Source organism: Syngnathus floridae, chromosome 14, assembly GCF_059516105.1.
Source record: "Syngnathus floridae isolate MCC-2025c chromosome 14, RoL_Sflo_1.0, whole genome shotgun sequence".
Classification (NCBI taxonomy): Eukaryota; Metazoa; Chordata; class Actinopteri; order Syngnathiformes; family Syngnathidae; genus Syngnathus; species Syngnathus floridae.
In genome coordinates, this window is record NC_142426.1 from 5,498,565 (window position 1) to 5,524,858 (window position 26,294).

General features: G+C 43.4%; 2 protein-coding genes and 1 long non-coding RNA gene across 7 annotated transcripts; 2 read left to right on the forward strand and 1 right to left on the reverse strand.

The window, feature by feature from the left end:
- Positions 1–512: 512 nt before the first annotated feature.
- Positions 513–1,850, forward strand: cebpd (CCAAT enhancer binding protein delta). The gene has a single exon (XM_088396092.1). It carries the CDS (start codon positions 651–653, stop codon positions 1,497–1,499), a length of 849 nt encoding a protein of 282 aa, XP_088252218.1. The 5' UTR covers positions 513–650; the 3' UTR covers positions 1,500–1,850.
- Positions 1,851–1,867: 17 nt separating this feature from the next.
- spidr (scaffold protein involved in DNA repair) lies at positions 1,868–25,943 on the reverse strand. Of its 5 annotated transcripts, none has more exons than XM_088396091.1 (20): positions 25,713–25,942; positions 25,408–25,557; positions 25,267–25,330; positions 24,873–25,031; positions 24,643–24,773; positions 21,033–21,241; positions 20,697–20,800; positions 18,665–18,857; positions 13,475–13,942; positions 9,078–9,233; positions 6,856–6,946; positions 6,444–6,575; positions 6,295–6,354; positions 5,366–5,564; positions 4,501–4,644; positions 3,492–3,588; positions 3,314–3,425; positions 3,003–3,021; positions 2,853–2,912; positions 1,868–2,235 (listed from the first exon to the last, which is right to left on the reverse strand). In XM_088396091.1, the coding sequence occupies exons 1-19, from the start codon at positions 25,725–25,727 to the stop codon at positions 2,881–2,883; spliced, it is 2,535 nt and encodes an 844-aa protein (XP_088252217.1). In that variant the 5' UTR covers positions 25,728–25,942; the 3' UTR covers positions 1,868–2,235; positions 2,853–2,880. The 5 variants fall into 5 exon arrangements, with proteins under 5 accessions (XP_088252217.1, XP_088252216.1, XP_088252214.1 ...); XM_088396090.1 differs by lacking the exon at positions 3,003–3,021 and having other exon boundaries at positions 13,475–13,698; positions 13,774–13,942; positions 25,294–25,330; positions 25,713–25,938; XM_088396088.1 differs by having other exon boundaries at positions 2,853–3,021; positions 25,713–25,943.
- On the forward strand, positions 21,819–24,368 carry LOC148387233 (uncharacterized). The gene is made up of 2 exons (XR_015862541.1): positions 21,819–22,525; positions 24,094–24,368. It is a non-coding gene; the product is annotated as an uncharacterized LOC148387233 (long non-coding RNA).
- Positions 25,944–26,294: the final 351 nt, after the last annotated feature.

Below are 26,294 nucleotides of genomic sequence, written 5' to 3' on the forward strand. Positions count from 1 at the left end.
AACAAAGATTATTCGCATTATGATCAGAACAAGCACCAATTCTCCCATCGTCATGTGAGGAGTCACTAATATTTTACCAAGTTCAAATAGAGGTCGCCGATGGTGATGTATAATAAATCAATAATAATTATGGTTATTTTCAACTATGAATGCATGTCTGTTGAGGGGGTCCAGTGGGGGTCTCGTGAGGGGGTTGTTTTTGGGACCACCAGTGGGAGCAGCCCCCCTCATCACATCCCCCGCCACCCCCGCGCAGTTAGATGGATAGCAACTGTCCTAGAGCCAGAATTCATTTGGATCCGAAACTTTGCAGCAGTATGTAAACAACTCAGCCAGCCATTCATGTAGCCATAGTAAAAAAAAAAAAAAAAAAAAAAAAAATGCAGGCACGCCCCCTGTTCCCTTCGAATGGGAAGTTACCGGAGATCATGTGACCACGCTCCTAACTTGACTGGCCCGTCGGAGGGAGGGTGTGCGTGACGTCACCGCGAAACGATACAAAACAGTGCGCCAAAGTTAGCGACGAGTCAGAAGCGTCAACTTGACAAGGCGTCAAAAGAGCGTCCTGACAGTCAGCGATCAAAGATCAGGAAGTGAAGCCCGAGCAGCAGCACACTCAATTGACCCGCGTGGACAAGCCAGCAGAGTTCATGTGTGACATATACAGCCTTGACCCACACGGCGTGTCTCCACCATGCAACATGAGTTGGGCGATGGAGCCCGCGAACTTCTACGAGAACGCCAAGCTGGGGGGTATGCAGCCGGGCCCGTGCAAGCCGGCCGTACGGGGGGACGAAGGGGCCACCATGGCGGAGCTCACGGCACCGGCCATGTATGACGACGAGAGCGCCATTGACTTCAGTCAGTACATCGAGTCCATGACGTCCGTGCCCAACTTGGAGCTGTGCAACGACGAGCTCTTCCTCGACCTCTTCAACACGGTCAAGCAGGAGAAGGCGGAGCTGTACGCCGCGCAGGGCGCAATGCTACCCGGCTGCGCTGTCCCATACGCAGCGGAGCGGAGATCGGACTCGGTGATGCTGAACAAGCGTCCCTTCGGGATCCCCATCAAACAGGAGTCCGATTGGAGCGATAGCGACATGTCTTCATCGCTGCCGTGCCAGATCGAAACCTGCGCCCAGACCTCGGTCAGCCTCCATACGGGGCAGCCGACGCCGCCCACCACGCCGGAGCCCGTCTCGGCGAAGGGCTCACCGCGCAAGTCCGGCCGGGAGAAGACGAAGAAGGCGGTGGACAGGTTCAGCATGGAGTACCGACAGCGGCGAGAGAGGAATAACATCGCCGTGCGAAAAAGTAGAGACAAGGCCAAGATGCGCAACATGGAGATGCAGCAGAAGCTGATCGAACTGAGCTCCGAGAACGACAGACTGCACAAAACCATCGAGCAGCTCACCCGGGAGCTCGGCGGACTCCGAGAGTTCTTCAAGCAGATGCCAGGCACCTCCTTTGCGGGGAGCATCAGCGCAGAGGGTCGGTGACCAAGTGACGCCTCCATGCGTCTGCCCCCAGTCCTCCGTTTTTCGAACGAACTGATTTTTTGAAGACATACCTCAGAGACAATTTGTTGTTTACCATCTGTACCAGATGTATTTTAAGCTTACCATAATGGCACTGGAAACTATATGACGTTGCTGCCATAATTTTTGTGGGATTTATTTTTCTCTCTTTATATTCTTAAATTATTTTACCACTGCATTTACATACATACCTGCCATGGTACATGTTTTATAATTCCAAATTTTGTATAAGAGCCAGAGCATGATCTTTTTTCTATAGTTTGTATGAACCGTTTTGTCTGGATGCTATAATAAAAAACAGTTGTAAAGATACACACTAGTCTGTGGAGTCATCAGTAAGAGAACTTTATTTTTCTTCATTTAAACAAACGCGGGACAAGTGAAATGGCTTGCTGCAGCACGTGGGCGGCTTTGACAGGAGGCATGCCATTGGTCCATGCTGGGTCTGTCAACTGCCACTCCACACCACCACCACAACGTCTTCCTGCTGCAGAGTGCTCGCCTCGTGCAGTCACCAAGAGGCCGTCAAAAAGGGGGGGGGGGGAGTATACACACACGCGCACAACAAAAAAGGACCTCAAAGACAGATTTCTTCCAGGCTGATCCATAGTGAAGGTCTCCTGGAGACCAAGCAGACGTAAAGAGTGAGGGGCCCCACTTCTTTCCCCAGCACACTGGACACCTCAAACTCTGGAAACTGTAAGCACAAGCGCACAGGGAAAATGTTGAGAATGACATTGTGATTATTTCACTGCGTCGATAGTGTCCATCTAACAAACTTGCCTTGCCCTAATGAGTCACAAATGGCTCTCATTTCTCATCAGAAAAAAAAAAGGTCAAAGTGGATGATTGTACACAAATAAAGTCTCAGGCGGTTGGTCATCATCAAGATGACTTTTGCGCTTTGCCGTGCATTGTGCATCTGCACAGCTACACTAATTCGTCATCGTCATAAATTTATACGTGTGCGTACAAGTACTGTACATTGTGTACTATCATCATCAAAACTGACACGTGCATCTGCGTGTTTACGCTACTGTATATTTAAGGGTACAGTGATACTTAAAGATGGTTCTTAGATTAATAATAATAAAAATACTCATTGTGTCACACTACATGACAATGCAGCCAAAAGATATTCTATCAATTGCATCGCTACCGCAAAGTTCTATATCTACCACCAATAGACAATAACAACTCAGGGATTGGGCCAATTTTATCACCAGACGTGACAAAAGATCAATGTGGTGCAATCAGAGCGCCCGCCTCTTATGTAATGAAGTGTGCATACTGTTGAAAAAAAAAAAAAACTACCGCCATTGTATGATCCAGCCCGGCCGTGTCAAGAAGGGACATGATCGTATTTTCCTGCAGCTGTGTGGTGGTGAGGGGAAGAAAAAAAAGTGATGACATTAATACTGCTAATAATCCTCTTAAGACTGTAAATTAAAACTAATGACTTACCACTAATGCACACCAGATGCTGAGTGAGACATTGACCCCACATTGAACAACATATAGTGCGTATCAGCAGAGGGAAAGCTGATGCTTTTATCGTTTTTACAAGACTGATTACAAAGTTACACAACAACAAGATATAGGAATGCTTCAAACAGGTTTGCATTGTTTTCGACGCAATCCAAATATTGCATCAAGTGAGAGTAAAATTAGCTATGACCACTAAATGGCAAAAAAAAAAAAAAGGTGGTTTTGGCACAATTTATATATATCTCAATTTGTGCCATTTGCAGAAATACCAAATCAAGCACACTCACTTTAACTTTTATGATGCAATTTTGTAGAGAAGCGGATCTTAGGAAGACTGACATTTGCACTTTGGTAATTGGCTCGACCATCGTTGACTTGCATGAGACGCAGTGGACGCTCCTGTGACGAAAACACGGGAGTCAACGACAACGGGCGCGGGGTCGCTCTCTCGTCTTACAAATTTACCTTGGCGGAGGTATTGTCAGTTCTAAGTCGTGGCTTCCGCAGAGGTTGCACACGGGCCAGGAGTAAGACGTGTTTTCATCCACAGCGACAATCACACCTGGCAAGATAAAATGCAAATGTTGCTTCGACTTGAAATTCTCATTTTTCAGAGAAACCAATCATCTTTTTTTAGGGTTTTAGCATGGAAGGGGGAAAAAAAAACTTTTGCAAGAAATGGTGGTTCAAATCTACCCTTTCAAACCCTTTGGGATTTGCCCAAATAAGCCACAAATGGAACCCTCGATAAATTGGTGACACTAATTTTGATATCAACAGCTTTCTAATGTGGTATCAGACTTTTCCGATCGTTCAGAGGATTTAAAAAAAAAAAAAAAAAATGGAGCTGGCAATGAGACAAAGCAGAACCACATCTGACTCCAAACACCAAAAAAAAAAAAAAACACAAGTATGCTGCCTTAAATAAAAAATTGATAACAAGTTCTAGCACATTCTGGGCCCGGGCTCTTACTCCACTCATCATTTCCACCAGATACGATTCACACTTGAGCGCAAAAGATAATGTTGTATTTATTTTCTCGGCCACCTGAGCAAACATGTGCGGACGGCTGAATCGAGAGGGGTCGCGGGTGTGCACTTTGCCCCTCCACTGTGACACGCACAAGTCGACAGATGCAGATTATTATCTGATTTAAGATGTTGCTTTTTTTTCTTTTCTTTTATAAGCCACATTTGCACAGTTGGAAGGAATCAAAGAAAGCAAACACTTCTTCACTGACGGCTTGGCCGTCACGCCGCCGGGGCAAATTAAACGTGTTAGTTTCTAGCAAACATTTAATAGTTGTTGAAAAGCGCAAGCAACTCAAAGTGTGAGTTGGCCTTCAAGAGCACTGAAAAATGAACATTTGAAACCTTTTGACGGACTCAAACTCAAAGACCTTGACTGACCGGAATTTTTTTTTTTTTTGCCCCGAGAGGAGTGTGTTGAAGGCGCAGGGTGGGTGTGACTGACCTGAGAGAGTACACAGCGAGTTGGGCGTGACCCCCTCATCGAGCGGATCCAGTCTCGCAGGTTGGGCCTGGGGCTCCCGCATCAAGCCAGAGGCGACCGAGTCCGTGACTTCGATGATGGAATGTTTCACGCACAACAGGACACCTGGATGCACCAAATAATAATAAAACACGTTATATTAAGGATCTCAGTTGAGTGATTTTCCAATTGAAAACCACATATCCCATTTGAACTCTGTCGCTAACCAAAACAGCAGCACATACCGAAGCAGATAAACAAATGTTGTCTAATTTAAGATAAAGTCAGCACAAGTTGTAACCGAGACAAGCTTAGGTTATGTTTTCAGAAGCAACAATGTTTTTTTCTGTCATATCTCCTTAAATGCCAGTTTCACTTGACATACTGTTTTTTATTTGAATGAGGGATCATTCGGGGAAAAACAGCACAGATAGAACCTCCGCAGATTTTATATGAGGAAAACCCAATAATGAACTAGGGGTCACATTGTTGTGATGAAACGCTAAATAAATTAATAAATGACTACCAACCCTATATGAAGGTTGATCCAGTGTAGCCAATGATGGTCAGTGGAATCTCGCACTCAAAATATCTTTGCATATTTCACAGACACACGGTTTAATATTTAGCATATGTAAGTTTCCCTTCTACCAACTTGTAGTCAACGTGTAACATGTCAATGAAAAATCTGTTACTTGAAATGCACAGAGGTAAAAAAAAAAAATTAAAAGAACACATCAGGTGTTAAAGTGGACTGTCATTATTTGGTTCAAAATTCTTATGACAACAACCAAATAATCAGACGACTAATATTTCACAGTAAAAACGGAGGTAGGTAAAACGCTACCATGTTCCTTGATGGCGTCTGTGAAGGACAAGCGACACCCGGCTGGGTCGCTCAGTGCTTTTAGGACACAGGAAGTGAGTGCACAGGAAGTATTCACATGCAGTGCCACTGTTCGCCTGCAGGGTCTGTCGGGCGAGCTGTCCTGCAAGCTCTTGTCTGTCAGCACCAGCCAAACCTCACCTTGACCTACATCGCGAGTCTAAGGGCAGAAGGAGACGCAAATTATCACGGCTCGTCTCAGCTCTTCCGTTTGGGATGATTCACTCACCCCGTTAAGACACAGAGCGGCACTTTTACAGACGCGGGCTCGTTCACACATCTAATCGGCGCGTCAAAGTCCACCTGGAGCTTGCTATCTCATCGTGGTCAAAGTTTAAAGGTTTGGCCAATCAATAGCAAAGAACGGCCCAGCCTCGCGCGCATTATCACGCGCGGCGATACGAGCGCTCTTCTCGACGTCAGAGGCCGATCTTATCAGTTTGGAGGTCAAAGAAGCTCAAAAAAGGTGGTTTGAGCCGCTTTGAGCAAACTTTTGGTTTGATATTGCCAAGTGCGAACTGAGCAGAAATAAAGGGAAGCCTCAAAATGAGATGAGATGCAAAAAAAGATTCGTGATTAAAGAGGAAATCACATCAAACATTGTCAATACAATAATAATATGTGGCCCCAATAGTTCAATTACGGTATTTTGATTCATACTCTGTTTAGAGAATATGAATTAAGCAGAAAAATCTAGCTGTTTTTATTCACCCGAAGGGGCGGCCATATTGTTTCGTACTGCCATTTTTAGTCGACACCAAGGGGCAAAATGGCCGCCCCCTGAAATGGGGGCAAAAATGGTGAGTTTTCAGGATTGTTGAAAAAGACAATTGGTGATTAAGAACAATAATAATATTCCAAGTGAAAAATAGATTTAAAAAAAAAAATACCTGTATTCTCTTGTAAATTACAGTGGCAATAAAAGTGCAGCAATATGTTTTGTGGTCATCCTGCAAGAGAGAAAAAGAAGAAGTTTGAGGTTTGGGGCAATTGCGCAACTTCATTTAACACCTTACTGCCTGCATGATAAGCGCCTCACTTGCAGTATATCTCGCAGGGTTTGCCTTGCGGGCGGAAGGTGAAGCGGGGCCATGCCGCCAGGACCTTCTTCCGTGGCTTCTATGGAGCTCTCTTGACCTGACAGGATGTAGCAGAAGCTGGGAGGACGGCTCTAGAAGGAAAATGCGACAATTATGACGAGCTTGAACGTTTTTGTGAAGTCTCTGCTGGTTGCCAGGCAACCAAACAGCAATCCAATCAACAACAATATTTTTTTAGCAATATTTGTTAATGCACCACAGTCATTTTCATAATGTTGTCAAAATATCCCAAGATTTTTTTTGGGCCTCGCTGAAATTAGCCTGTTTTGAGAGGGCAGTTTGGTCTTTGCACACTTGCACTGATTTGTGTAAGTGTACCTACTAATGTGTCCAGCCAAAGTTGGAACTTACACTGGGCATGCTTGGCACGTTCCCATGGCACTCGAAGGGGAGTTTCGGTGGGGGCCACAGACTGTCGATCAGGCTGAAAAGACTGGAGTCCCTGAGAGTGAGACAGGATGTAGAGTAAGGAGTGAGAGGAGGGTGGGGCAGGTGGTGGGGTGGATTTGTTGCTGAATAAAGGACTTTAGTGGAACTTTGGCAAGCAGTTTCACTTCCACTGCAGCAAAAAGGGAGGCTGAGCATTCTCAACTGCTCATCAATGCTTTCTGCTGACTATTCTCGATGCAGGTCACATTCACGTACAAAAACATGGTATGCCATACCTGCACACAGTCGCCACAAACGACCAATCGCAATTTTTTTTTTTAAGGGTCAAAGGCTAAATTGAATTGCATTGTAATGAGTTTAATATTATAGAAATTTGACCTTAATTACAGCGGTGCGCAAAAAAAAAAGAGTTGTGGGCCCCCCAAAAACAATTTAGAAAATGACATATGATGTATTTGTACTGCTTGATTAGTTTTAATCTCCCCCATTGACAGACGACACGCTCGGACATGCTGTCAAAACGAAACTAGGAGTGGAAAGGGAAAAAAAAAAGTGTCATCATGAGTTGACGGTACTCTGTCAATGCTGCTCATTCATGTACGTGCTGTGCCGTCTTATCAGTGACTTAGTCAGCCTTGTAATCACAAGTGTCCTTTGTATGGAACCGGTTCTGCAGCCCATTCGAGTCCAGTGAGACTGCTTGAGGATGAGTAACAACGTACGCAGCCATACTTGTCAGCTTCAGGTAATTTTGAGATTTGCATTTTAAGAAGCATCTTCGCTACATTGACTTTTATCATGCTGCAAAGGCAGCTTGCTGTGAAAAGGAGAGACCTTCATTTATTATTTCTTTTAAATGTTTTTTTTGATTTACGTGACATGTCAAACAGCTCTTGACTGATGTTTGTAGTGGAAAAAATGTAGCTCCCCCGTGATGGCAACATGAGTAAGTCGCATTGCTAGCGGCGGTGCCAAGGAAGCCTCGTGCCTGACATTTACGAGCTTGACATTTGAACAAAATAGGTGGCTTCAATTTTGTTTTGGTTGTTTTTTTTATTTATTTTTATTTACCAGGAGATTGATGTGAAAGACTGAGCGTTATTAAACAATATAATTTTCTGAAGACCAATTTGTGACTAATTTTTTACCTTTTTTAAAAACAAATCAAACTTCCTGAATGGTTAATTGTGAGTTTGAATAAACAGCTTTTTTTTTTCCTACAAATTATTTACAGACACAATTTTTTGTATTTGCATTACTCGCACTTTTTTTCCTCCATCCCTCAAAGCGCTACTATTTTAGTCAGTCTACATGTTAATAGTTAAACAAACACGCCGTTTATTTTGGCCTTTGGAAAATTGCCGATTCTATAGGTACAAGGATTCCATCAGAGTCTTCAAAGTAGGCGTGCTTTAGGAATGTGGGCGGATGCCAGACTGAGTAAAGCATGTGAAGAACATGCAAATTTCACACAGGAGGATCGGAAGTGAATTCCAAACCACGAGGCAGACATGTTAACCACTAGTTCACCCTGCTGGGTGACTTTGGAGCAGATGAATGGTTTTCAATTCCAAATCACATTGGACCTTGGAAGTTTCACTTTATTTTTCTGTACATTCAAGTAGCAAGCATGTTATTTATTTAAGATATTTAAAGAACTGAATCAAAAAAGTCCTTCAAAGAAAATCGAAAGCCACATTTAGTGTCGGCCACCGCCACTTTTTTTTTTTTTGGCCCACGCACTCATCTATCACTGACCACCTCGAGGAACATTATCATATATCTCCCCGCCCCGCCATGAAATGCTCTCGTGGCAGTTCTCCTAACTGAAGCTAATCTGGGATTCTGAGCGTGGTGGCTCACGAGGGACTGGCGAGGAACAGCCTCGGTATCATCTTCCGTGTCAACACAGGAGCACCACTGGCGGGGCAACGAGTTTCATGAGAGCTGCGGGACTGACAGTGAATGGGATGTTCAGCATCTCACATAGTTTGGTGAAGTCGTGCGCGTGATAAATTGGGCGCATCTCCTGGCCGCTTTACGAGCCTCGCCTATCCGAGTCATTTCATCTTCTCCCGGAGAGATACCCGACTGAGATAAGACGTCAAATAGCTCCATTAAAACCCCAATGAGGCGGCTGTTAAGTTGATTCTCATCTATCATTCACGAAGCAGGGTCCTCACCTGTCTCGGGTGACGCACTGCACGACCTTGATGCCTCGGAGGGCGCAGGTCCGACCACGCCACGCCCGGCAGTATCGGTGCAGGTCATCCAGGGCCACTAGGTGCAATTGCACCACGCTGAATATTCCAAAACTGTCCTGGACCAGCACACAAAGCCTGCGAAGCACAAGCATCTCAAATGTCACGCTGTGACTTTAATATCATAAAAAGATACTAATTATTCCCGTCAAATGACAACTTTTTCATTTAATGTAGGCGTTGGTGTCAGAAAAATGCAGTTTTTCTGCCTTCGAGGCCTTTTATCAACATTCCACTGTGAGGTTCTTCCTTTTCAATGTTGTCAACTTAAAGTTTGAGCATGTGGAGCACTTGTATGACATAGCGCACAGGTGTCAAACTCAAGGCCCGGGGGCCAGATACGGCCCGCCACATCATTTTATGTGGCCCGCGAAGACAAATTGTGCATCAAATTCGTGTGTCATTACTAGAATTGCAAATTGTCTTCACCTTTAATAATATCTTTGTTTTTTTTTAAATATTTGACCAGTTTTTACTCGTCTGATTTGAAAAGGAGTTATTTGTCAGTTTGTTTTATAGCTTTTACTGTATATACTATGAGGTGCTCATACATTTATTTGGCTTGACAGTCATAATGGCCCTCCGAAAGAAGCTATGACTACAATGCGGCCCGCAAAAAAATTTTTGGACACCCCTGATATAGCCAGTCTTCACACGGAGCTAAATCAGATTGCATTCCTAGAATCGCACATCACCAAAAAAAAAAAAAAAAAAATGAAGTTAGCAGTAATATTATTGCAATGCAAGAGGCATCTCGAGTGTTTGTGCTGCTGGTGGCTGGTTTGACAGGCTGCTGCTGCTGACAGAAGAACATTTGGCCTAAAAACACACAAGGCTAAGTGCTGCGTATTCACAGGCTGGCATGGCGACAGGCTCTCGGTTTCTATCTGGGGCAGTCAAGTCCAGACACGGGGCCTGCCGCACCAGCTCGCAGGAGTAAACAGTGGAGGTTAAATCCCCCGCTGAGACAAGCGAGGGAAACAGGAGTGGGCGGGGGAAGAACTCTGGGGAAAAACGAAGGGGAGGGAGGCAGGGGGGAACCGACCGTCAGAGCGCCCGTCATGTATGTGCATGCTTGCGGAAAAATTCCAAGCACTGGGAAAGTTTGGAGATGGTTTTCAACCACCTGATTGGGACTATAAACGTGCGCATTGGTAAATATGAGGTGGGGCCCAGTGTTTGTTGATCTAGAAAAAGATGTCCAAACAAAATTCTTCGCATGACTTTTTAGACTTCTAACCAAGGTTATTCCCAATTGTTTGCATTCATGCAACACCTAAATTCATCTTTGAGAAAACAACATATGGATAAGACTTGAGGCTCAGCACATGGTTGAACAGACCCCACCCAGTCTGGGACTCATTTTCAAAAATGTGTCACCAACAAAACACGGTTCACACCACAAGAGTCAAGCGCCGAGATCATTTCTGGTCATTGCGATACATAAAACGACTCATCATACGCTGATAAATGTTTAAAGTAGTGTTGAGGGAATGTTTGTTGTGGTCAGAGACGCAGAACACTTTGTTCCTCATAAAAGAATTTATGTTTCAAAGGGACATATTCCGGAAAATTGATTTGAAGTGCTTGGATACAAATAGTTGATACTCGAGACTGGGAGTCAATCTAGCGTTATCTTCCTTTTTTGTTTTCAATAGTGGGGTTAATTAAAACTAGGGTTGGCCTGTCTTGGCTTTATTCAAAGGTATCGGGTACTGATGAAGGATGCCGACAAGAGGCGCCGAAATTTAAGGCCTCGAAAAAAAAAAAATCTCATAGCGTTTAAGTCCTCCTTGGCAGTAGATGGCGCTCTACCGCAATAGCGCCATCAGCCATTGGCCCAACACTAATTGTACAATTTCAATAGCATACAAATGAATACAATTCAAGTGAACATCAAACATTGTCATTGTTAATCCTATTTTGGTAACAGGTTGAAAAGACATGTTTTTTTTTTTTTTTTATAAATAATCCTCAACTGAAATGTTTCCAAAATTGAGAGCCAAATGCGGTCCAAACAAATATTCTATTTCGTTCTTGCTGCAGCTTGTCTCAACTTGAGCCTACGAAAAGGAAAAGTGAAATATCTGATCTAAGACTTGACAGATAACAAATAGGCCGGTTGTACCAGCTCGACATACACACACACGAGAAGCCTCAGCCCCAAACTTCCTTCTGGTGAGACCCTTCACCCCTTTCCCTCAGAGGCTGTTTTGAGGAATTTGTTATTGTGAGCAAGCGCAGAATTCTTAGCAGCGCAACGTTTCTTCCAGGAACTAAGATCCACTTACTCGGGGTGCGCGCTCTAGTACAGAGTCACAGCAAGCACAAGCACATTACTTGGCAACGCGCTAAGTAAGTGACCCATGCATTGAGAATACAGCGGAGAGGCCTCATTGGAGCTTGTGTGTGTGTGGGGGGGGGGGCAGGCGGGATTCCTTTCTAAGTGTTGTCCACCAATGGGTGCAAGGAGGCTGATAAACATGGCTGAAACAGGATCCTCGCAGCACATTGTGTTCCTTTGCGGCCGCAGAAAATAAAGACTCTTCTCACTTCCTGCAAACAGTTAATCTTCTTGTTTATTCGACTCCAAAATTTACAGGAACTTGACATCTTCTCCAGGCGTAAATATCGCCCTCATCTTCCTTCTCCTGGGTGTGTTCGACACATAAAGTATCAAAAACACCGTGAGCGCAGAAAGGAGTGAGTCATTGAGGCTGGGGACCTGACAAGAGAGGCACAAAGTGTCCTCGTGGTCACCCAGAGCAGGACCACCAGGATGCTAGTTAGAGCAACCTTTTTTTTCTTTTCTCTCTCTTCACTGACATCCTGGAAAAGTACTAGGAGGAACACAATGAGCCACGAGATTTTATTGATACACGTCGAAATTTGGTGACATGCCCAATATATGCCCCCCCCCGTCTATTCTTGCTGATGTTCACATTCATTTTATGTACGTATTCTGGCGGCCATGTGGAGATATTTTGGGATTTTTGGCTCGTTAATATTCCTTTGACACTGATTGGCTGAATAGGATGGGCAGATAGTTCACATTTTATTCAAATATGGTGATCGGCTGTTGTGTCATAAAACATTTCAACGAGGGAAGAAATGTGGGTCAAAATGGTCATTTGCAACAATAAGCAGGCTGAGAAATATCCTGAAGTAATTATTACTATTATCAGTGTGCCCCGCCTCCATCCCGTAACTACTAACTCAACCTGTTGACTCTGGTTAACAAGAGGCATGATGAAAAAAAAAAGGGAGGGAGTGTTTCCGGCCAAGTTGTGGGGGTGCAAAGTTTTGTTTACCAGCCACAGAGGAAGCATGGCAGGCGCGAGTGTCGTATTACAACTGGCTGGATGCGTGTCAGCTGACCTGCCGTCATTGCACGGCAGCGCTCCCGCAACCAGTACCCGATCTGTTCGGACCAAACCCAATGCCTTGACTTTATTACTCAGCACAAGACAAAAACAACCCGCCAAGGGAGGGCCAGGCAACTAAAGGTCACAGTGGATTGCTTGACTTTAAAAAAAAGAAAAAGCTCATTCACTAATTCATTAACTACAACAAAGCTGTGGTGTGGCATTTCAAAGTCGCAGGAGGATTTCAACGGTCTCCAATGCAGGACTTTAGCCAAGTTCGACTTCCTGTTTCAACGATGAAATTTAACAGACTGCACAGTTTTGTATTGAACCACAAACAACATAGTGTGACTGTCAAAAGAAGAAGCGGATTGACCCACGGAATTTGTTGATATGTTTGTTTTACTCTGTATTCTATTTGATAAAGTATTGTTATCTTTATTGTACGGCGTGTCTAGTTTTTCTACTGTCCATTGTAAAACGGATGTTCCGAGGGGCGACCAAAGCCGCCATTACCTTTCTCGCACCGGCACGTATTTGTTTTTTGAAGAAAATTAAATTAACGGTTATAAACCTGTTCCAGCTAGCAAGTGGGCAACGGTTCAACTCTGGCGTGCTGGTGCTTGAGATTCCAAAAGATCACACAGGCTTTATTTTCTCTTTTTTTTTTTTTTTTTGGTTGAGAATTTGGCGCGCCTCACTGGCAGTGCGGCTGGATTCAATAAGACGTGTTTGTGTCCTTTTGTCAAGCAACGGCATATGGCGACAGCGTGCGTGCTTTGTTCGGCCTTCTGGGATGCGAACAATAGCCTGACCACTGAGACACATTGTGCCACCAAGGAGTCCTTCCACATTGTGGTCCCGAAAGCATCCAAAAACCCATAAAATGTTTAATCGCTTCCAGATTTTGCAGGCCCAAAAAAACCAAAGGCCTGGATTGGAGGGGGGTAGTACCTGCGTTTGCCTTGCTCTGGAGGAGGAGCGAAGGAGTGGTGTCTGATCCTAGCGATGGACACAGCAGGAGCAGGGATGGAGTAGACCCTCTGGACCAGCACCACCACATCCTGGCTCAAAGAACCAGCCTGGTCCAGGGCTTCAACAGCTTCCAGGAGAGACGGGCACCGCCTTGCCGGGACAGCCGAGCTCCTCCTGCTGGAACCGTCAGAGGCGGTGGCTGCCTGAGAAGAATTAAGATATAGAAATTTAGATTGCAATGTTGGACGCACAATTTCAGAATGAATGTCCTCCACGACCTTGGACAGCGTAGCAAACATTTGACACAGAGGGTACGGTGCGAGCCGTTTGGCCGCAAACAAGCCTGTCGGCGGCGCTCGGGCGGCGTTGGAAGCAGGGTGGACTTTCTGGCTGAAGCACACCTTGAGAATAACGTCACAGCCTAAGCGTTCTACAAAGTGACTTTCCCTGCAAAGAGACCAAAGCGGTGCATCAGTTGCTGTACACCTGCGTCGAGATGCGAAACAAGCAACAGGTTTAAAAAAATAAAATAAAAAAATAAAAAAAAAAGGGTTATAGGAGGGAGTTTTTATGTCAAACTGATATATGAGATCTACAAGGAAAGTTACAATGCGGAACAGATGCGTGCTTCTCGCCAAAACGTTTTACACCGTTGCAAGGCCTGTTTATTTTCTTTTGAAACGATGCTCCAATTGCGAGGAACGCTGAAAAATCCATGAAAAATCTTTCACTGCTGCTATTGATTCGTTTGGCGGTTTCGCTGAATTAGATGAGTGACGTCAATAAGAAGGAAGAAAAGTTTTGTAGTGACAATTTAGCAATTGATTCTTTTAAGGATGTGACATCATCGGAGGAACAGGCTAATTGCTGGCCGATGACAATGAAAAAAAGGACGCGCCATGCTATTCTTTTGCTTTTAGTGGCTTGAATTTCACTCGGGTGTACGTTCCAAAATGGACATTCTTAAATGATTTTGAAAAGAAAGCCAAGCAAAACTTTTCTGTTTTGGACCTCTGCTTGTGTACCTGAGAGAGCGATTGAGCGGCACCTCTCGCGGGTATTATAGGAACTTGAAAAACAGCCCTTATAATTACACAGCACATTGTTTATAGTAGTACTGATTTACGACTAAGTCTTTCCACATGTGACATGAAGAACAGAATGGTGGATTATTGCTGAGTCAGCGCCAAGTGCACTCTGTGACTGGATCTGGCATGCGAGTTGCAGCATGTTTCTGACGTGGGTGCAAATGAAGCGGCAAGACGACGCGCACGTACGTCAAGGAGGGAGGGATTTGTTTGGATGTGCGCGACTTTGGAAAAATATTCTCCAATCGTTGTGATTTGTGGTTTTGTTTTTTTTATTCAAAGTGAATCTTCAACACAATGCTATTGTTCTCGATTGAGTCCAAATTCAAGAAAGAAATGCCAGTCAGTGCTTCGGGCATGTACAGTATGTGCTCTCCATCTATTATCTGAGTCATTTAACATTTATTACGTGCACAGCGTACTGTATCGTTCACCTTCTTTACACTTGGATGTAGGCCAGACTCCGAGGAGGTTACAATTAAATGAGTGCAAGACAGATTTTGGATGGCCACCAACCAACATGATTTGACTCAATCACTGACAAATGACTTTGCATATTGGCCCTAGCAGGAACTTTAAAAGTCAGATGGCAGTTGATTTTTGTCCAAACAATTAAGCAATTAAGTCTTCTGGGAAAAAGATGTGGGTGGGGGAAAAATGCACATGCAGTGTGAAAATTGTAGAATTTTGGTTTTTGTATTTAGCACTCCAGAGGCTTTTTTTTTTTTTGACAAGCAAGATTAATTCCTGCTGAGAAAAAGACAATTGGTTTGTATATGATGAGTAAGTAGCCTGGTGGAAAGCAATCAGGGGAGTCAATCCCGCAAACCATTTCCAAGTGATTTAGGTTGTTTTGTTGATTTACGTTTTAAACTCATGACCGGGAAGTATGCGCATCTAATCTGCAAACATTTTTTCCTTCCCTCACCTGTCTAACTACATGTGGAAAAGAGTGTGGGAGAGCTGAAGGGGATGCGCCATTTCGCAACAGATACGGACCGGCCGAGCCGTTTGACGGCTCGTCGTGTTAAATTGATGAACATTTCCAACGCTCGCTTATTAAAGATTGTGTTTATGTAGGTATTTTGACAAACGGGAGTTTTTTTTTCCTTCCAAGACAAATCTCTTATTTTCTTATTCCTCCAAAGGCCAAATTGTCTATCTCTTCTCGGAACGAAGCATCATGTTTTGACTCATAACTACACGTTAATGACTTTGCATTGTTGTTGAGATGTCAAATTCATCCCAAAAGCGGTTTAGTTTGGGGCGAACAATTAACCCCTTTCGGGGAATGAAGAAATCCATCTTTTATTTATTTTTATTTTTTTCAGTATTTTTTTATTTTATTTTACTAGCTATACAATACTTGTATATCATTCGTAAAAGATGTATAGGTATTTTTTTTTCTAGTAATTTTTTCTTAAAGGCCACTTCAACCTAATTTCATTAAATATGAGCATTAAGCTTTTTTTTTATTCATTTCAACTTTTCTGTTTAGCCTCCCCACATATGGTACCTTATCTGGGTATTAAAATAATTTAGGCCTTAATTGCTCATATTGACTCAATATAATGCCAAACAACTGACGGGCAAACCTTTGTTCAAATTATTTTTGTATTTTTAACAATCCCACATTGACCAAACATGGACTTCCGTTACCTTTTCTAAGTGGCCGCAATCATTGAGCATTTATCATACCGAGTGTTTGGCCAAAGATTAATCATTGGCGTACACACAGACACACACACACGCGGTCGTGCATGACTGGAGCAGAATGTACAGTACTGTCGACCGGAAGAGGAAGTCACTTCTTCTTCGGGAACAGGTGAGTGGGCAGCTGACAGGTAAGGAGTGGCTGGCTACTGGCGTCACAGTGCGTCGGTGAATCAGCCTCGCAGGTATTTCCGTTCTAACCGCAGCCCACTCAGGGGCAAGGAGCGGGTATGCATGGGCGGAGCCATCCTACGCACGGCGGGATTAATGGCGCTGATAAAGCCCTCAGGTGTCAAGCTTGAAAAGAGGAATTTTACTGGACATACCGATGCCTTCATTTTAGTTTTTTTTTTTTCTCCATTGACAGTTCTGCTGTAAGATGCATTATTCTACACATAAATTCTGCTTTAGAGAATTTATGTGAGAAAAAAAAAAATCAAAAAAAGCCCTTCTAGCATTTGATTTACAAAAGCGAAAGGTGCTGAAGCCACCATGTGTTTCCAATCGCCTTCTTTTGGCTCCCTCTCACACTCCACTCTCCCTAAACGCTCCAAAAAATAATCGAGTGCTCCCCCCACCCCCTCGGCTTGCTGGAAATGACCTAACGACTGCCAGGAAGAGGAATGTGAAGCATTCCCTGGAGCTGTCCGTGACGTCAGCGCGTTGAGGAGGCCCCAGCGCTTCCGCCAGTTTGGATATTCCAGAGTGCGCTCACAACTTCCAACAGCTGGAGTCCACCACCACTGCCTCGCTCCCACTCCGAAGCGAGGCCCGAGCATAAACGGCCCCCGCCTATCCGAGGCACATCTGGGCCTTTGGTGCTGATACAGGGACAAACAGGGCGAAAAAAAAAAAGAGAGAGAGCGAGACTGAGGAGACACAGCTGTTGTATCAAAGACTGGATTTGCACAGCAGGTCCGAGTATCCGATTTTATGCCCATTCTATTTCCAGGGACATTTCAAGTAACGCATACAACCCACATGGATGTGTATACAATTACGGAATGCATGTGCTGATGCAGGAATTCCACAAAAAAAAAAAAAAACGTGTCAGAATCATGTCACTTGAAATGTGCAGTGAAAATGATAATGTTCTAATTACAGCAATTGGAAAACTATGCATTGCTCCATGCAATTTAATATTTGAAGTTTACTTCAAGTAGATTCCAACACCCTGTGGTCAAGCAACCGTCCCCGTGCAACGCTTCCTCTTCCTCTTTTGTCCAGCATGTTGTTGGGAGTCAACTCTTATGTTGTGCAATTGCCTCTCAGGATCTTTTTTTCTTTTTTTTTTTTTTGAACGGCTGCCCAGAAATGAATTTGTCCCACACAGAAAAATATCGAAAAGGCGGAAACGCAGGAAAGTGGTTTTACTGAGCAAGCACTTTTGCATCAAGTTCTTCCTCTTATTTTAGAACACAGGGTGTTACTTTCTTCAACGGACACCGATATGTCGTCAATTTCACACATAACGCGTGTGCGCAGACGTCAAATGTGTACTAAGCGAAAGGTCATGCCACCGCTAATGCAATGATAAAAATTTCACAACAAAATAGGGAAAACGAGGTTTAAGGAAGCTAAGTTTAGGACTTTTTAAGACTTTGTTTAGGATCCCAAAGGGCTATATATCATATTACACCTTTCGGTAGCGGTTTCTTCAAGGGGAAATTGTGTCCCTGAAAAGGACAAGAGTGCGCTTAAAATAATGGTTTGATGTTTTTTTTTTTGTTTTTTTTTTTAAATCAGAAACTTTGAGATCGTCAACGTTTTGGCTCAAGTGTTTATTGCTTCGCATGTTACAGCCCATTAGAGTCTTTTATGAGGCTTTTATTTTATTGAGTCTTTATTTTTCTGCTGGCGTAAGTACATGATTTGGATTTATTTTGTAGGAATTTGGTATAAAGCAGAGAACTGCATTATCTGTAAAGAAAAAAAAAAAGGGGCAATTTAATAAATGATTTACTTAAACTGGATTGAGAGGTTCAAGTGACAAATTGGATTTTGTGGCTCCATTGGGATATGTATCATGAGTGAGGGGGGTGAGGACATTTTCAGATCACAATTAGGCCTCTTTCAAATTTGGATACAAATCTGCAAGGTCTTGGTTGCGTGTTAATGGTTCACCAAAATCCAGCCCTCTGTGTTTTCTGAATGGGGCCTTGATTTGTTTTTCTATTTATATGCCAGCACAAATGAACTGTACTTTGTGTGACCTTTCTGCACTTGAACAACAGCAACAGGCAGCCCTACCTTTATTACCTAATTGGAATGCAACGCTATTTATTCATGGCTAATTTAATGCTGTGAATAGACAATTCATAAAGGTGGTGGCCTTTGGCATTTAATTTAAATGAATACATGCTCTCACCATGGTGGGTATATGTGGATGATGTCCGCCGGCGCCGGGTTGAGCTGGGCCGCCCTCTCCCTGCAGAGCAACACCAGCACGTGGGGGTCGGTTGGGGGGAGCGGCGGCGGGTGGTGCTGGCAGCGCACCAGTTGCGCGCTGCACTCCTCCTGAACCTCCAGCACCTCCAGCACCAGCACGCCGGGCCTGTCCGCTGGAGCAGCAACAACAACAACACAGATGTTGAGCGTGTGCGTGCCTTTGCGCGCTCGCCGTCAACTCTCTCAAGGACTCATTAGTTGTGCACTTTGAGATTCTATCATTCACTACCGATAACAGAGAGGCTGTCATTGTGACCTGCTGATTGCAAACAGTGCTTTACTGTGAGTGTTTTTTGCTAGTTGACTGAGATAATAGAGAAGAGCCAATCAAAAAAAAAAAAAAGAAAAGCCTCTGAGCGGCCAAATCAAAAAGAAAACGACTTGGCTCAGCGTGCGCGCTTTGGGGTGTAAAGTTGATTGCGCTGGATTGTGAAATGGCAGTCTGTCAACTTGAGCACAATACGGCTTTGTGAGTGTTACCGATTCCCTGAGCACGGCCGGAGGGGGTATTTTAGTGTTCAACAATATCAAAGCGTTTACAAGAAAGCTATGATTATTTTTACATTTCTCAACATGCATTTTGTCAAAACGTGGGCAGCGTTTCTGCTCCGTGCATCTAATCCCACATGGCAAACACATCGGAATAATCTAACCGCCACGCCGCAGAGGTGAAACTAAATAATTAGGTCAGGAGGAAACAAAAGCTGCAGAGAATTTAAGCCAAGGCACTTCCTTTTTTAAAAAAAAAAGTGAGGATTATATAACCTGATAACAACAATAAACTTGATTGACAGTCAGTGACATTAATTGAATGTGGTTGTGGTTTTAGTTTGCAGCCGTGTCACATTTAAAAGTGCTCCTTCAACATTAGATGCAAATTAAGCAACCAAAATACTAGAAACAGCTTTGAGTTCGGTGCAAGGTCAATGGGCAACAATGCTAAATCTCATTATATAACATCTATGCATCCGCTGGGTTACACTAACCAAATGACCCAATTTTTTTTTTTTTCCACAATCAACTGTCAACTATGAGCTGCTCTTTGGAGACAACGAGAAGTAATTTAGTAGACCGCGGAAAGGAAAACAAGAAGTAGGCAGACTGTTTCCTGCAAGTAACCTATAGCGAGGTCAGAGTTCAAAGCGTACTTCCTCAATGCGGTCTCTCGAAACGCTCACCTATCATTGAAAAGAGTTTACAATGCTGCATAAAGGTTAAAAATTATGACAGCTTGGGTCCATTATTTTAAAGTAGTCAACCAAGGGCTGAAGATTTGATTGGTCGTTTTGAACCTTCCTGCAAACAAATGGGGGGAAAAGTAGAAATAAAAGATTATTGTCCATTTTACATAGAGCTGCTGCAAATCTGCAGGATCAGAGCTGTGACAGGAGATCTAACATTTCATCTGCCTTTTACGCAGAAACCAGCCGAGGTGTGAAACTTTGATCGATGTAGAACGGTGGATTAAATTCAAGTTGAACTATCAAGCAGCAAAATGGAGGAAGGAAGGCGTCTGTGTGAAAGGGCCTTTTGAAAATCTGGGACGAGGGTGTCAACTCTAACACCAGACACTTACTTCTGCCACACTTGAGTTGAAAGCAAATGTTGATGTCAAACTATTTTTGCTTATTAAAGTAGCTCATGTTCCATGCCACTGTTCTGTGTGAAAGGTACTGGCGAGAAACAGGAGGGAGGGTTGTTACTTAATTTTCCTGAATTTTGGAGGAAGTATCAGAAGCTAAAACGAAGGCGGTGTGTCACTGTGTGAAATTGCAGACAGCTGCTGCGGTCAAATTATTAGTGGATTCTGTGTAAAAGCAAAAGGTGGCTTACTGTAACTCAACACAGCTGGATAATGGTGCTACGTTTCCGCAGTTTCATTTGTGCTCAAATTCTGAATAAAAAAAAAAACAAACAAAAAGACTCTCAAGTGTGAATGGAGCTATCAGCACCTTGGGTTTCTGTCAAGTTGTCCGAGGTGGAGCGGTTCCTCCAGAAGTTCACAGCTGTCTTCTGCCTGCAGTTGAGTCGATTCAGCCTCTCCGCAAAACCGCCGCTGTTGGACGTGCACGCAAACACACGCAGATGGTGAGGTGTGATAGGACACGCCGCATTTTGCAGTTCCAAGAAAATTCTCAGTAAGCCGGCAAACCACAGATGAAGATGACCTTTAAGAAGTTGTCATTTTCAGTAAAACATCACCTTCATGTCGGCCTGGTGTCTTTCAGTAACGCACCGTTTTGAATGCACATTGATTGTTTGGTACCTTATGAAAGCTTCCTGCTCACCTTTGGAATGTTTTCTTTCGGGCCAAACATTTGGGGGCTATGCACTGCCTCTTAAATGGCCTCTTAGGCGTCTGTAGCATGGCGTGAGGAAATTGAACCCAGTCACTGGCAGACCTTCGGCCGTCTCGAAGACTCTCGGCATCATGTCCGCCGTCGGGCAGCGGGTCGTCGTCAGTTTCTCCATCGGACGCAAAGCCCGAGATCTCCAACTGCGTTATGCATGGGGGGGGAGAGTAAGATTTACTCATTTGTTGTGGAAATGAGCTGTTGTAAGACGGGAAAAACAGAGTAAAGGTTTTCTAAGTTCTACTAGAATGCTTGAACAAGACTCAATTTGATATTTAATAATGAGAAAACACACAAACATTCAAGATTAAATGCCAAAATGGGGCTACAGAAAGAAGGGAAACTAAGCAAAACAAACATTCAAGCGCAAAAAAAAAAAGGTTAACGAGCATTAATTTTTCCACTTCTCACTGACAAACTTTTTATGCCCGCACCTAGTTACATACAAAAGTGAAAAGTCATTCTATTTTTAAATAAATCAATTTTGAAAAGGTGAAATATGCACCTAAGGGGTTATTGGCATGCTGCATAATTTCCAAGGCATTTTTTTTTTTTGCTTCGTCACGACTCATTGCAACTGATACAATCAAATCTCATGGAAAAATCCACATGAAACCTGAGTTCCTGTCATGTGTAGACAAGACCAGCATACCAAGCTTTCCCATTCGAATCAACTTGACCCTGCTGGGCCGGGCGCCAGGCGACGTCACGCCGTAGCTAGCCAGAGCGAGCGGGGGAGAGAAAGAAAGCGAGAGAGAGCAAGAGAGAGAGAGAGAGAGAGCGGAACACTGTGTTCCTGGCCTCGATTCAAAAATGCCTTTAAACCCGACGCTGAAAGCATTCCGAGTACACCGCGTGAGCATCCGCGAGCAACTTCTCCTGAACAAACAGTAGTAAAAAAAAAAGAAAAAAAAAGAAAGATGTTTACAGTTTTGCTCTGACGGCGTGGCCCTAGTCCAGCCGGGTGGGGCGGAGGTTAGTGAACCTTAAGAGAGTGGCCAGCTTCAGGGGGTTTGGAGCGAGCGAGCGAGTCTCATCTGGGAAGCAGTCCTTGAAACAAAACACCGCCCTCGCAGCTCCTCCTGTGTACTTCCAGCGCAAGTACAACAACACAAACCTGGCAGGTTTTGCAGCAGTGAGTCAGCCGCGCATTTATCTGGAGTCATAAACTTTTGGGACCTGGACCTGTCACTTTGGATCCCGTTAGATCCCGATTGATTTAGGGTTGGCCGCGTCCGTACGAGCTTTCCAGTAAGGACTGGAGCTATATGAGAGACAAACAGCTGCATTGTGCTTTCTTCTTGGAATCCACAAAGAAAGACAATGAAAACCAAACGTGTGTGTGTGTGGGGGGGGTTCAAAGCATTGTCGTGACATCATCCGCTCTTGTGAGAGTTCAAATCCGTGAGCATCCAAAAGGTGAAAAGGTGATTTGTCGATGGCAAAAGAAATGGATTGTTGTCAGAAGGGAACTAGATGAAAAGTATTCAGACCCGACTCGTTAGCTGCTTACATGGGCTGCTTTGATAACAGAAGCAGATAATAAAAATGAAATCAATAATTAACAAAATTGGGAACTATAATCATGGAAAGAACGTAAGCATCACACACCACTAGTTAGATAAAAAATATGAGCCGTAATTGGAAGGGAAAGAGAAAGTCTTCATACCTAACTAGTCACCAGAAAAAAATGAAAATATCGTGGCTTACCAGTCAAATATGAGCAATACATGCTGATTAAATCTAGCAATACATAAAACACACCACTAGGTGACAGCTCTGCAACTCTTCAAAAAGTGAGTAATTCGGCTTTATTTTCGTTTTAATTTAGAGTTTCCCAATGCGTAAGCCTGCGATAGTTTTGAGCATGGAACAAATTATTTTCTCAGGGAAAATTTCTTAGGAAAAAATTGTTTGACTTTGCAGGTCCCAATGTTAACACAATCTAAATGTTTTCACCACTTGAGTGGTAGACTTTGCGATTCTGTTTGTTTTGAACTTTGTATATACATATGGAGACATTTTTTACTGCAATTCCTTTGCTCAAGAAATAGTGCCCTGAGAGGGGCCTGCAAAAATATATATACATATACTATGGAGGGGTAGATTCGAGAAATATATTTCTTCTTTTTTAAGGTCTGTGACCCCACACAGGTCCAGATACATAATCTTTAATTTTACTTGACCACAGAAAGCTTATCACAGCAAAAATAAAGTGTGACAAGAGGAAGTAGCCAGCTCTGTGGTAGGGGATGCTAATCTGTCGATGCGTTTCCTTTCAAAAAACTTGAGAACTTCCTCACAAGACTCTACTTTGGTCTTGAAAAGTCTGCAATGCGCCAGGATACTTACTATGGACCTAACAAGAAAGGTGGAAGCAACGCCACTGAAGCAGAGTTGACGGCAAGGAGACTTTGCAGTTAAAATCCAAACAACAACCACAGATTATTGCTAATTTGTCCCGATCTGGCATGCTAATTACCCGAAACAAGGGAAAAACAACGTGTGCGGCTGTGAGCTGGTGCACGCCACTCCTCGCATTCCCTCCATGCCGGCCCAACCTTGCACAAACAGTGCACCTGAGATGACAGAGGCTTGACACTGCAAACGTATAGCGGAGCATATAGATACTAAACACAGTTCAAATGCCAACACTTGATGATGATGATGATGATGAAGAGGCGATGACAAATTGAATGCCATTTGTAACAAGTGCAAAAATGGACAGATTTGCGTTTGCTTCCTAAACGAGCTGCGGCAATTTGAGAACCGGTCTAATCATTCAGACCAAACTACGTCTCTGGAATAAAAGGCACATTCGGAGCCAACGAGTAAACTGTTAAGATGGGAAAGCAGATGGTGAATGATTAGTTTAGTTGGTGAAATGGGTTGATTCCAGAAGAGAATCCAAAAAGCTGGTGTTTCATTTTCTATCTGCATTGTTCATGTACAATCACTGAATCGCTAAATTTTGCTTTCAATATGTCATTAACAGCACAGCTGGATTCCATCAGCTCCCCCCCAAAAAATCTTCACCCTACAAACATTCACTACGCAGGATAAATAGCTGCAGTGGATAAGCGCCGGCCGGAGTTTTATTGCAACTTCAGCTTGTGAACTTTGACAGTCTGGACCATGGCCAGAAGGTTCTAGAAAAGTGCACGGCAGGCTGGCGTGTTTCAACCTAATCTAGGCATGTATGCAATACGCCATCCAGTGGGAAAATGCTTCATGCATATCCAAGTATTTCTATCAACAAAAATATCTGTTTTTTTAAAAAGAATAAATTAGCTTACCTTATGATACATAAACACTGTACAGAACATAATAGTGCATATATTGTCAGGAAGACTTGCAAGCTTAGGAAGGCGTACAGCGCCATCTACTGTTCATACATAGCAATAACTTAAAGACTTGTTGCTGCCAGCATTTAGGTCCTACTAGTTGTCTGCAAAAATGGGATACTCTAAGTAATAATACAGCCCATTACACTAGAAATGGTACAAGATAATTCAAAATATAAGAAAGCAAATGTTTCACTCACATCAGTAGTCTCAGCTGGGAGGTCTTCGGGAACGTCACCACGGGATGGCGACTCGCAGTCAGAGATTTGATGGCCGCTGTCTTTTTCCACATCTTGCTCTGACTCGTCTGTTTCTATGATGGCCGGGTCAACTACGGTGCAGACAGATGCAAGGAAGATTTTTGTGATTTAAAATAAAAAGTAATTTAATCTCTTTTTAACTGGTGTTGAGAAACTTATTTCCACTGTACCATCATCAGTGCTAAGAGTGTGAAGTGCTTTGGGGCGAGAGTGAGAGCTTGTGACCCGAGGCCGGGGATGTCGTCGCTGTTGGGTTTCATCGTTGTCTGACGGTCCGCTGTCGCTGGAGGAGCTCCACGCAATGTCCACCGGATCCTCATTGTGATGGTCTGTGGTGGGTTAAGAAGTATAGTTGTCACGTTTTGGAACAATAGAACAGGTTTATGTTCTTCCATTGCTTGTGTGGCTTTTCAGTGGGTGGACAGGCTTATTCTTTATTCTTAGTGTTGGACATGTAGTTTTTTTTTTATACAAACATGAAAAAAATGCAGTTCATTAGGTATAAAAATGCCATTGCTTTATGTGCAACTTAAATATAAGAAAAAAAAAATCATAACAATGTACCTGAAACAGGTAAATGCGCCAACTTACTAAATAAAGACAGTGGTCTTCCTGAAGTCTTCACATCCTGCAACGAAGCACGAAAGGTCATTGTAAGGTTAATATTAGATTGACCCCCCCCAAAAAAATAAAAATGTTATCCACCTTCACGACCGAAGAGTGCAAAAAACTGTCTCTGCATTGCTCCCAGCTCCGGGCTGAGGAAGATGACGAAATTGCGGATGGTTTTCTCGCACCGCATTCAATATTATCCGGGAAGACAACGTACTTTAAATCCTTGGACCACCTTTTACGCTGCACAAACACAGACACAAAATGGCAAACAAAAAGCACCTGAATTCTGAGTCTTTAAAATGTTCGCTGTGAAAAGTAGAGAAGCTAACTGTCGCTGCTAAGTGAAAGTTGCTTAGAACTAGCTCATTAGCAACTGCAGCGAGCTCGTTTCTTACCTTTCTTGAAGACATACTTTGTGAATTAAGTTTTGTCAGTGCAGGAGGCTACTTTGTACGAATTTTAAAGTCGTATAATGTAAACAGAGGATGTGAAATGAATATTCTGTCCCGCATTGTTTAGGAGTCAGTTAAAGGATAGTTATAGCTGCGACGCGTTTGATTTAATCACCAGCGTGCCCCGATCTAATGGAAAGAACTAACATGACACCTTGTATTGGTTGTGACTTAAAGCCACCCCATTGCACAGAATACAGCTGTGATACGTTTGATTTGTTCGCCAGCGTACCCCGATTGGAACTTTCAATGTAATGCACCAGCGGTTCCTAATATTTTTGGATATTTTGGGTACATTAATGCGAGGGGCTTCTACTTCTCTGATATTCTTTTGCTCAAATTAACTTTTAAATGAGTTACTAATAATTTAATGTTCATTAATGCAAAGACAATTCTTTCTGTTGCTCATAGTTTATGCAAAAATAAATACATGGGTTGAAGTTTTTGCAGCAAAAAAAAATCAGCTTACCAGTTTGTTTACCTGACGTGCCACATAAGACCTATTAAGATATTTCTTCCTACTTG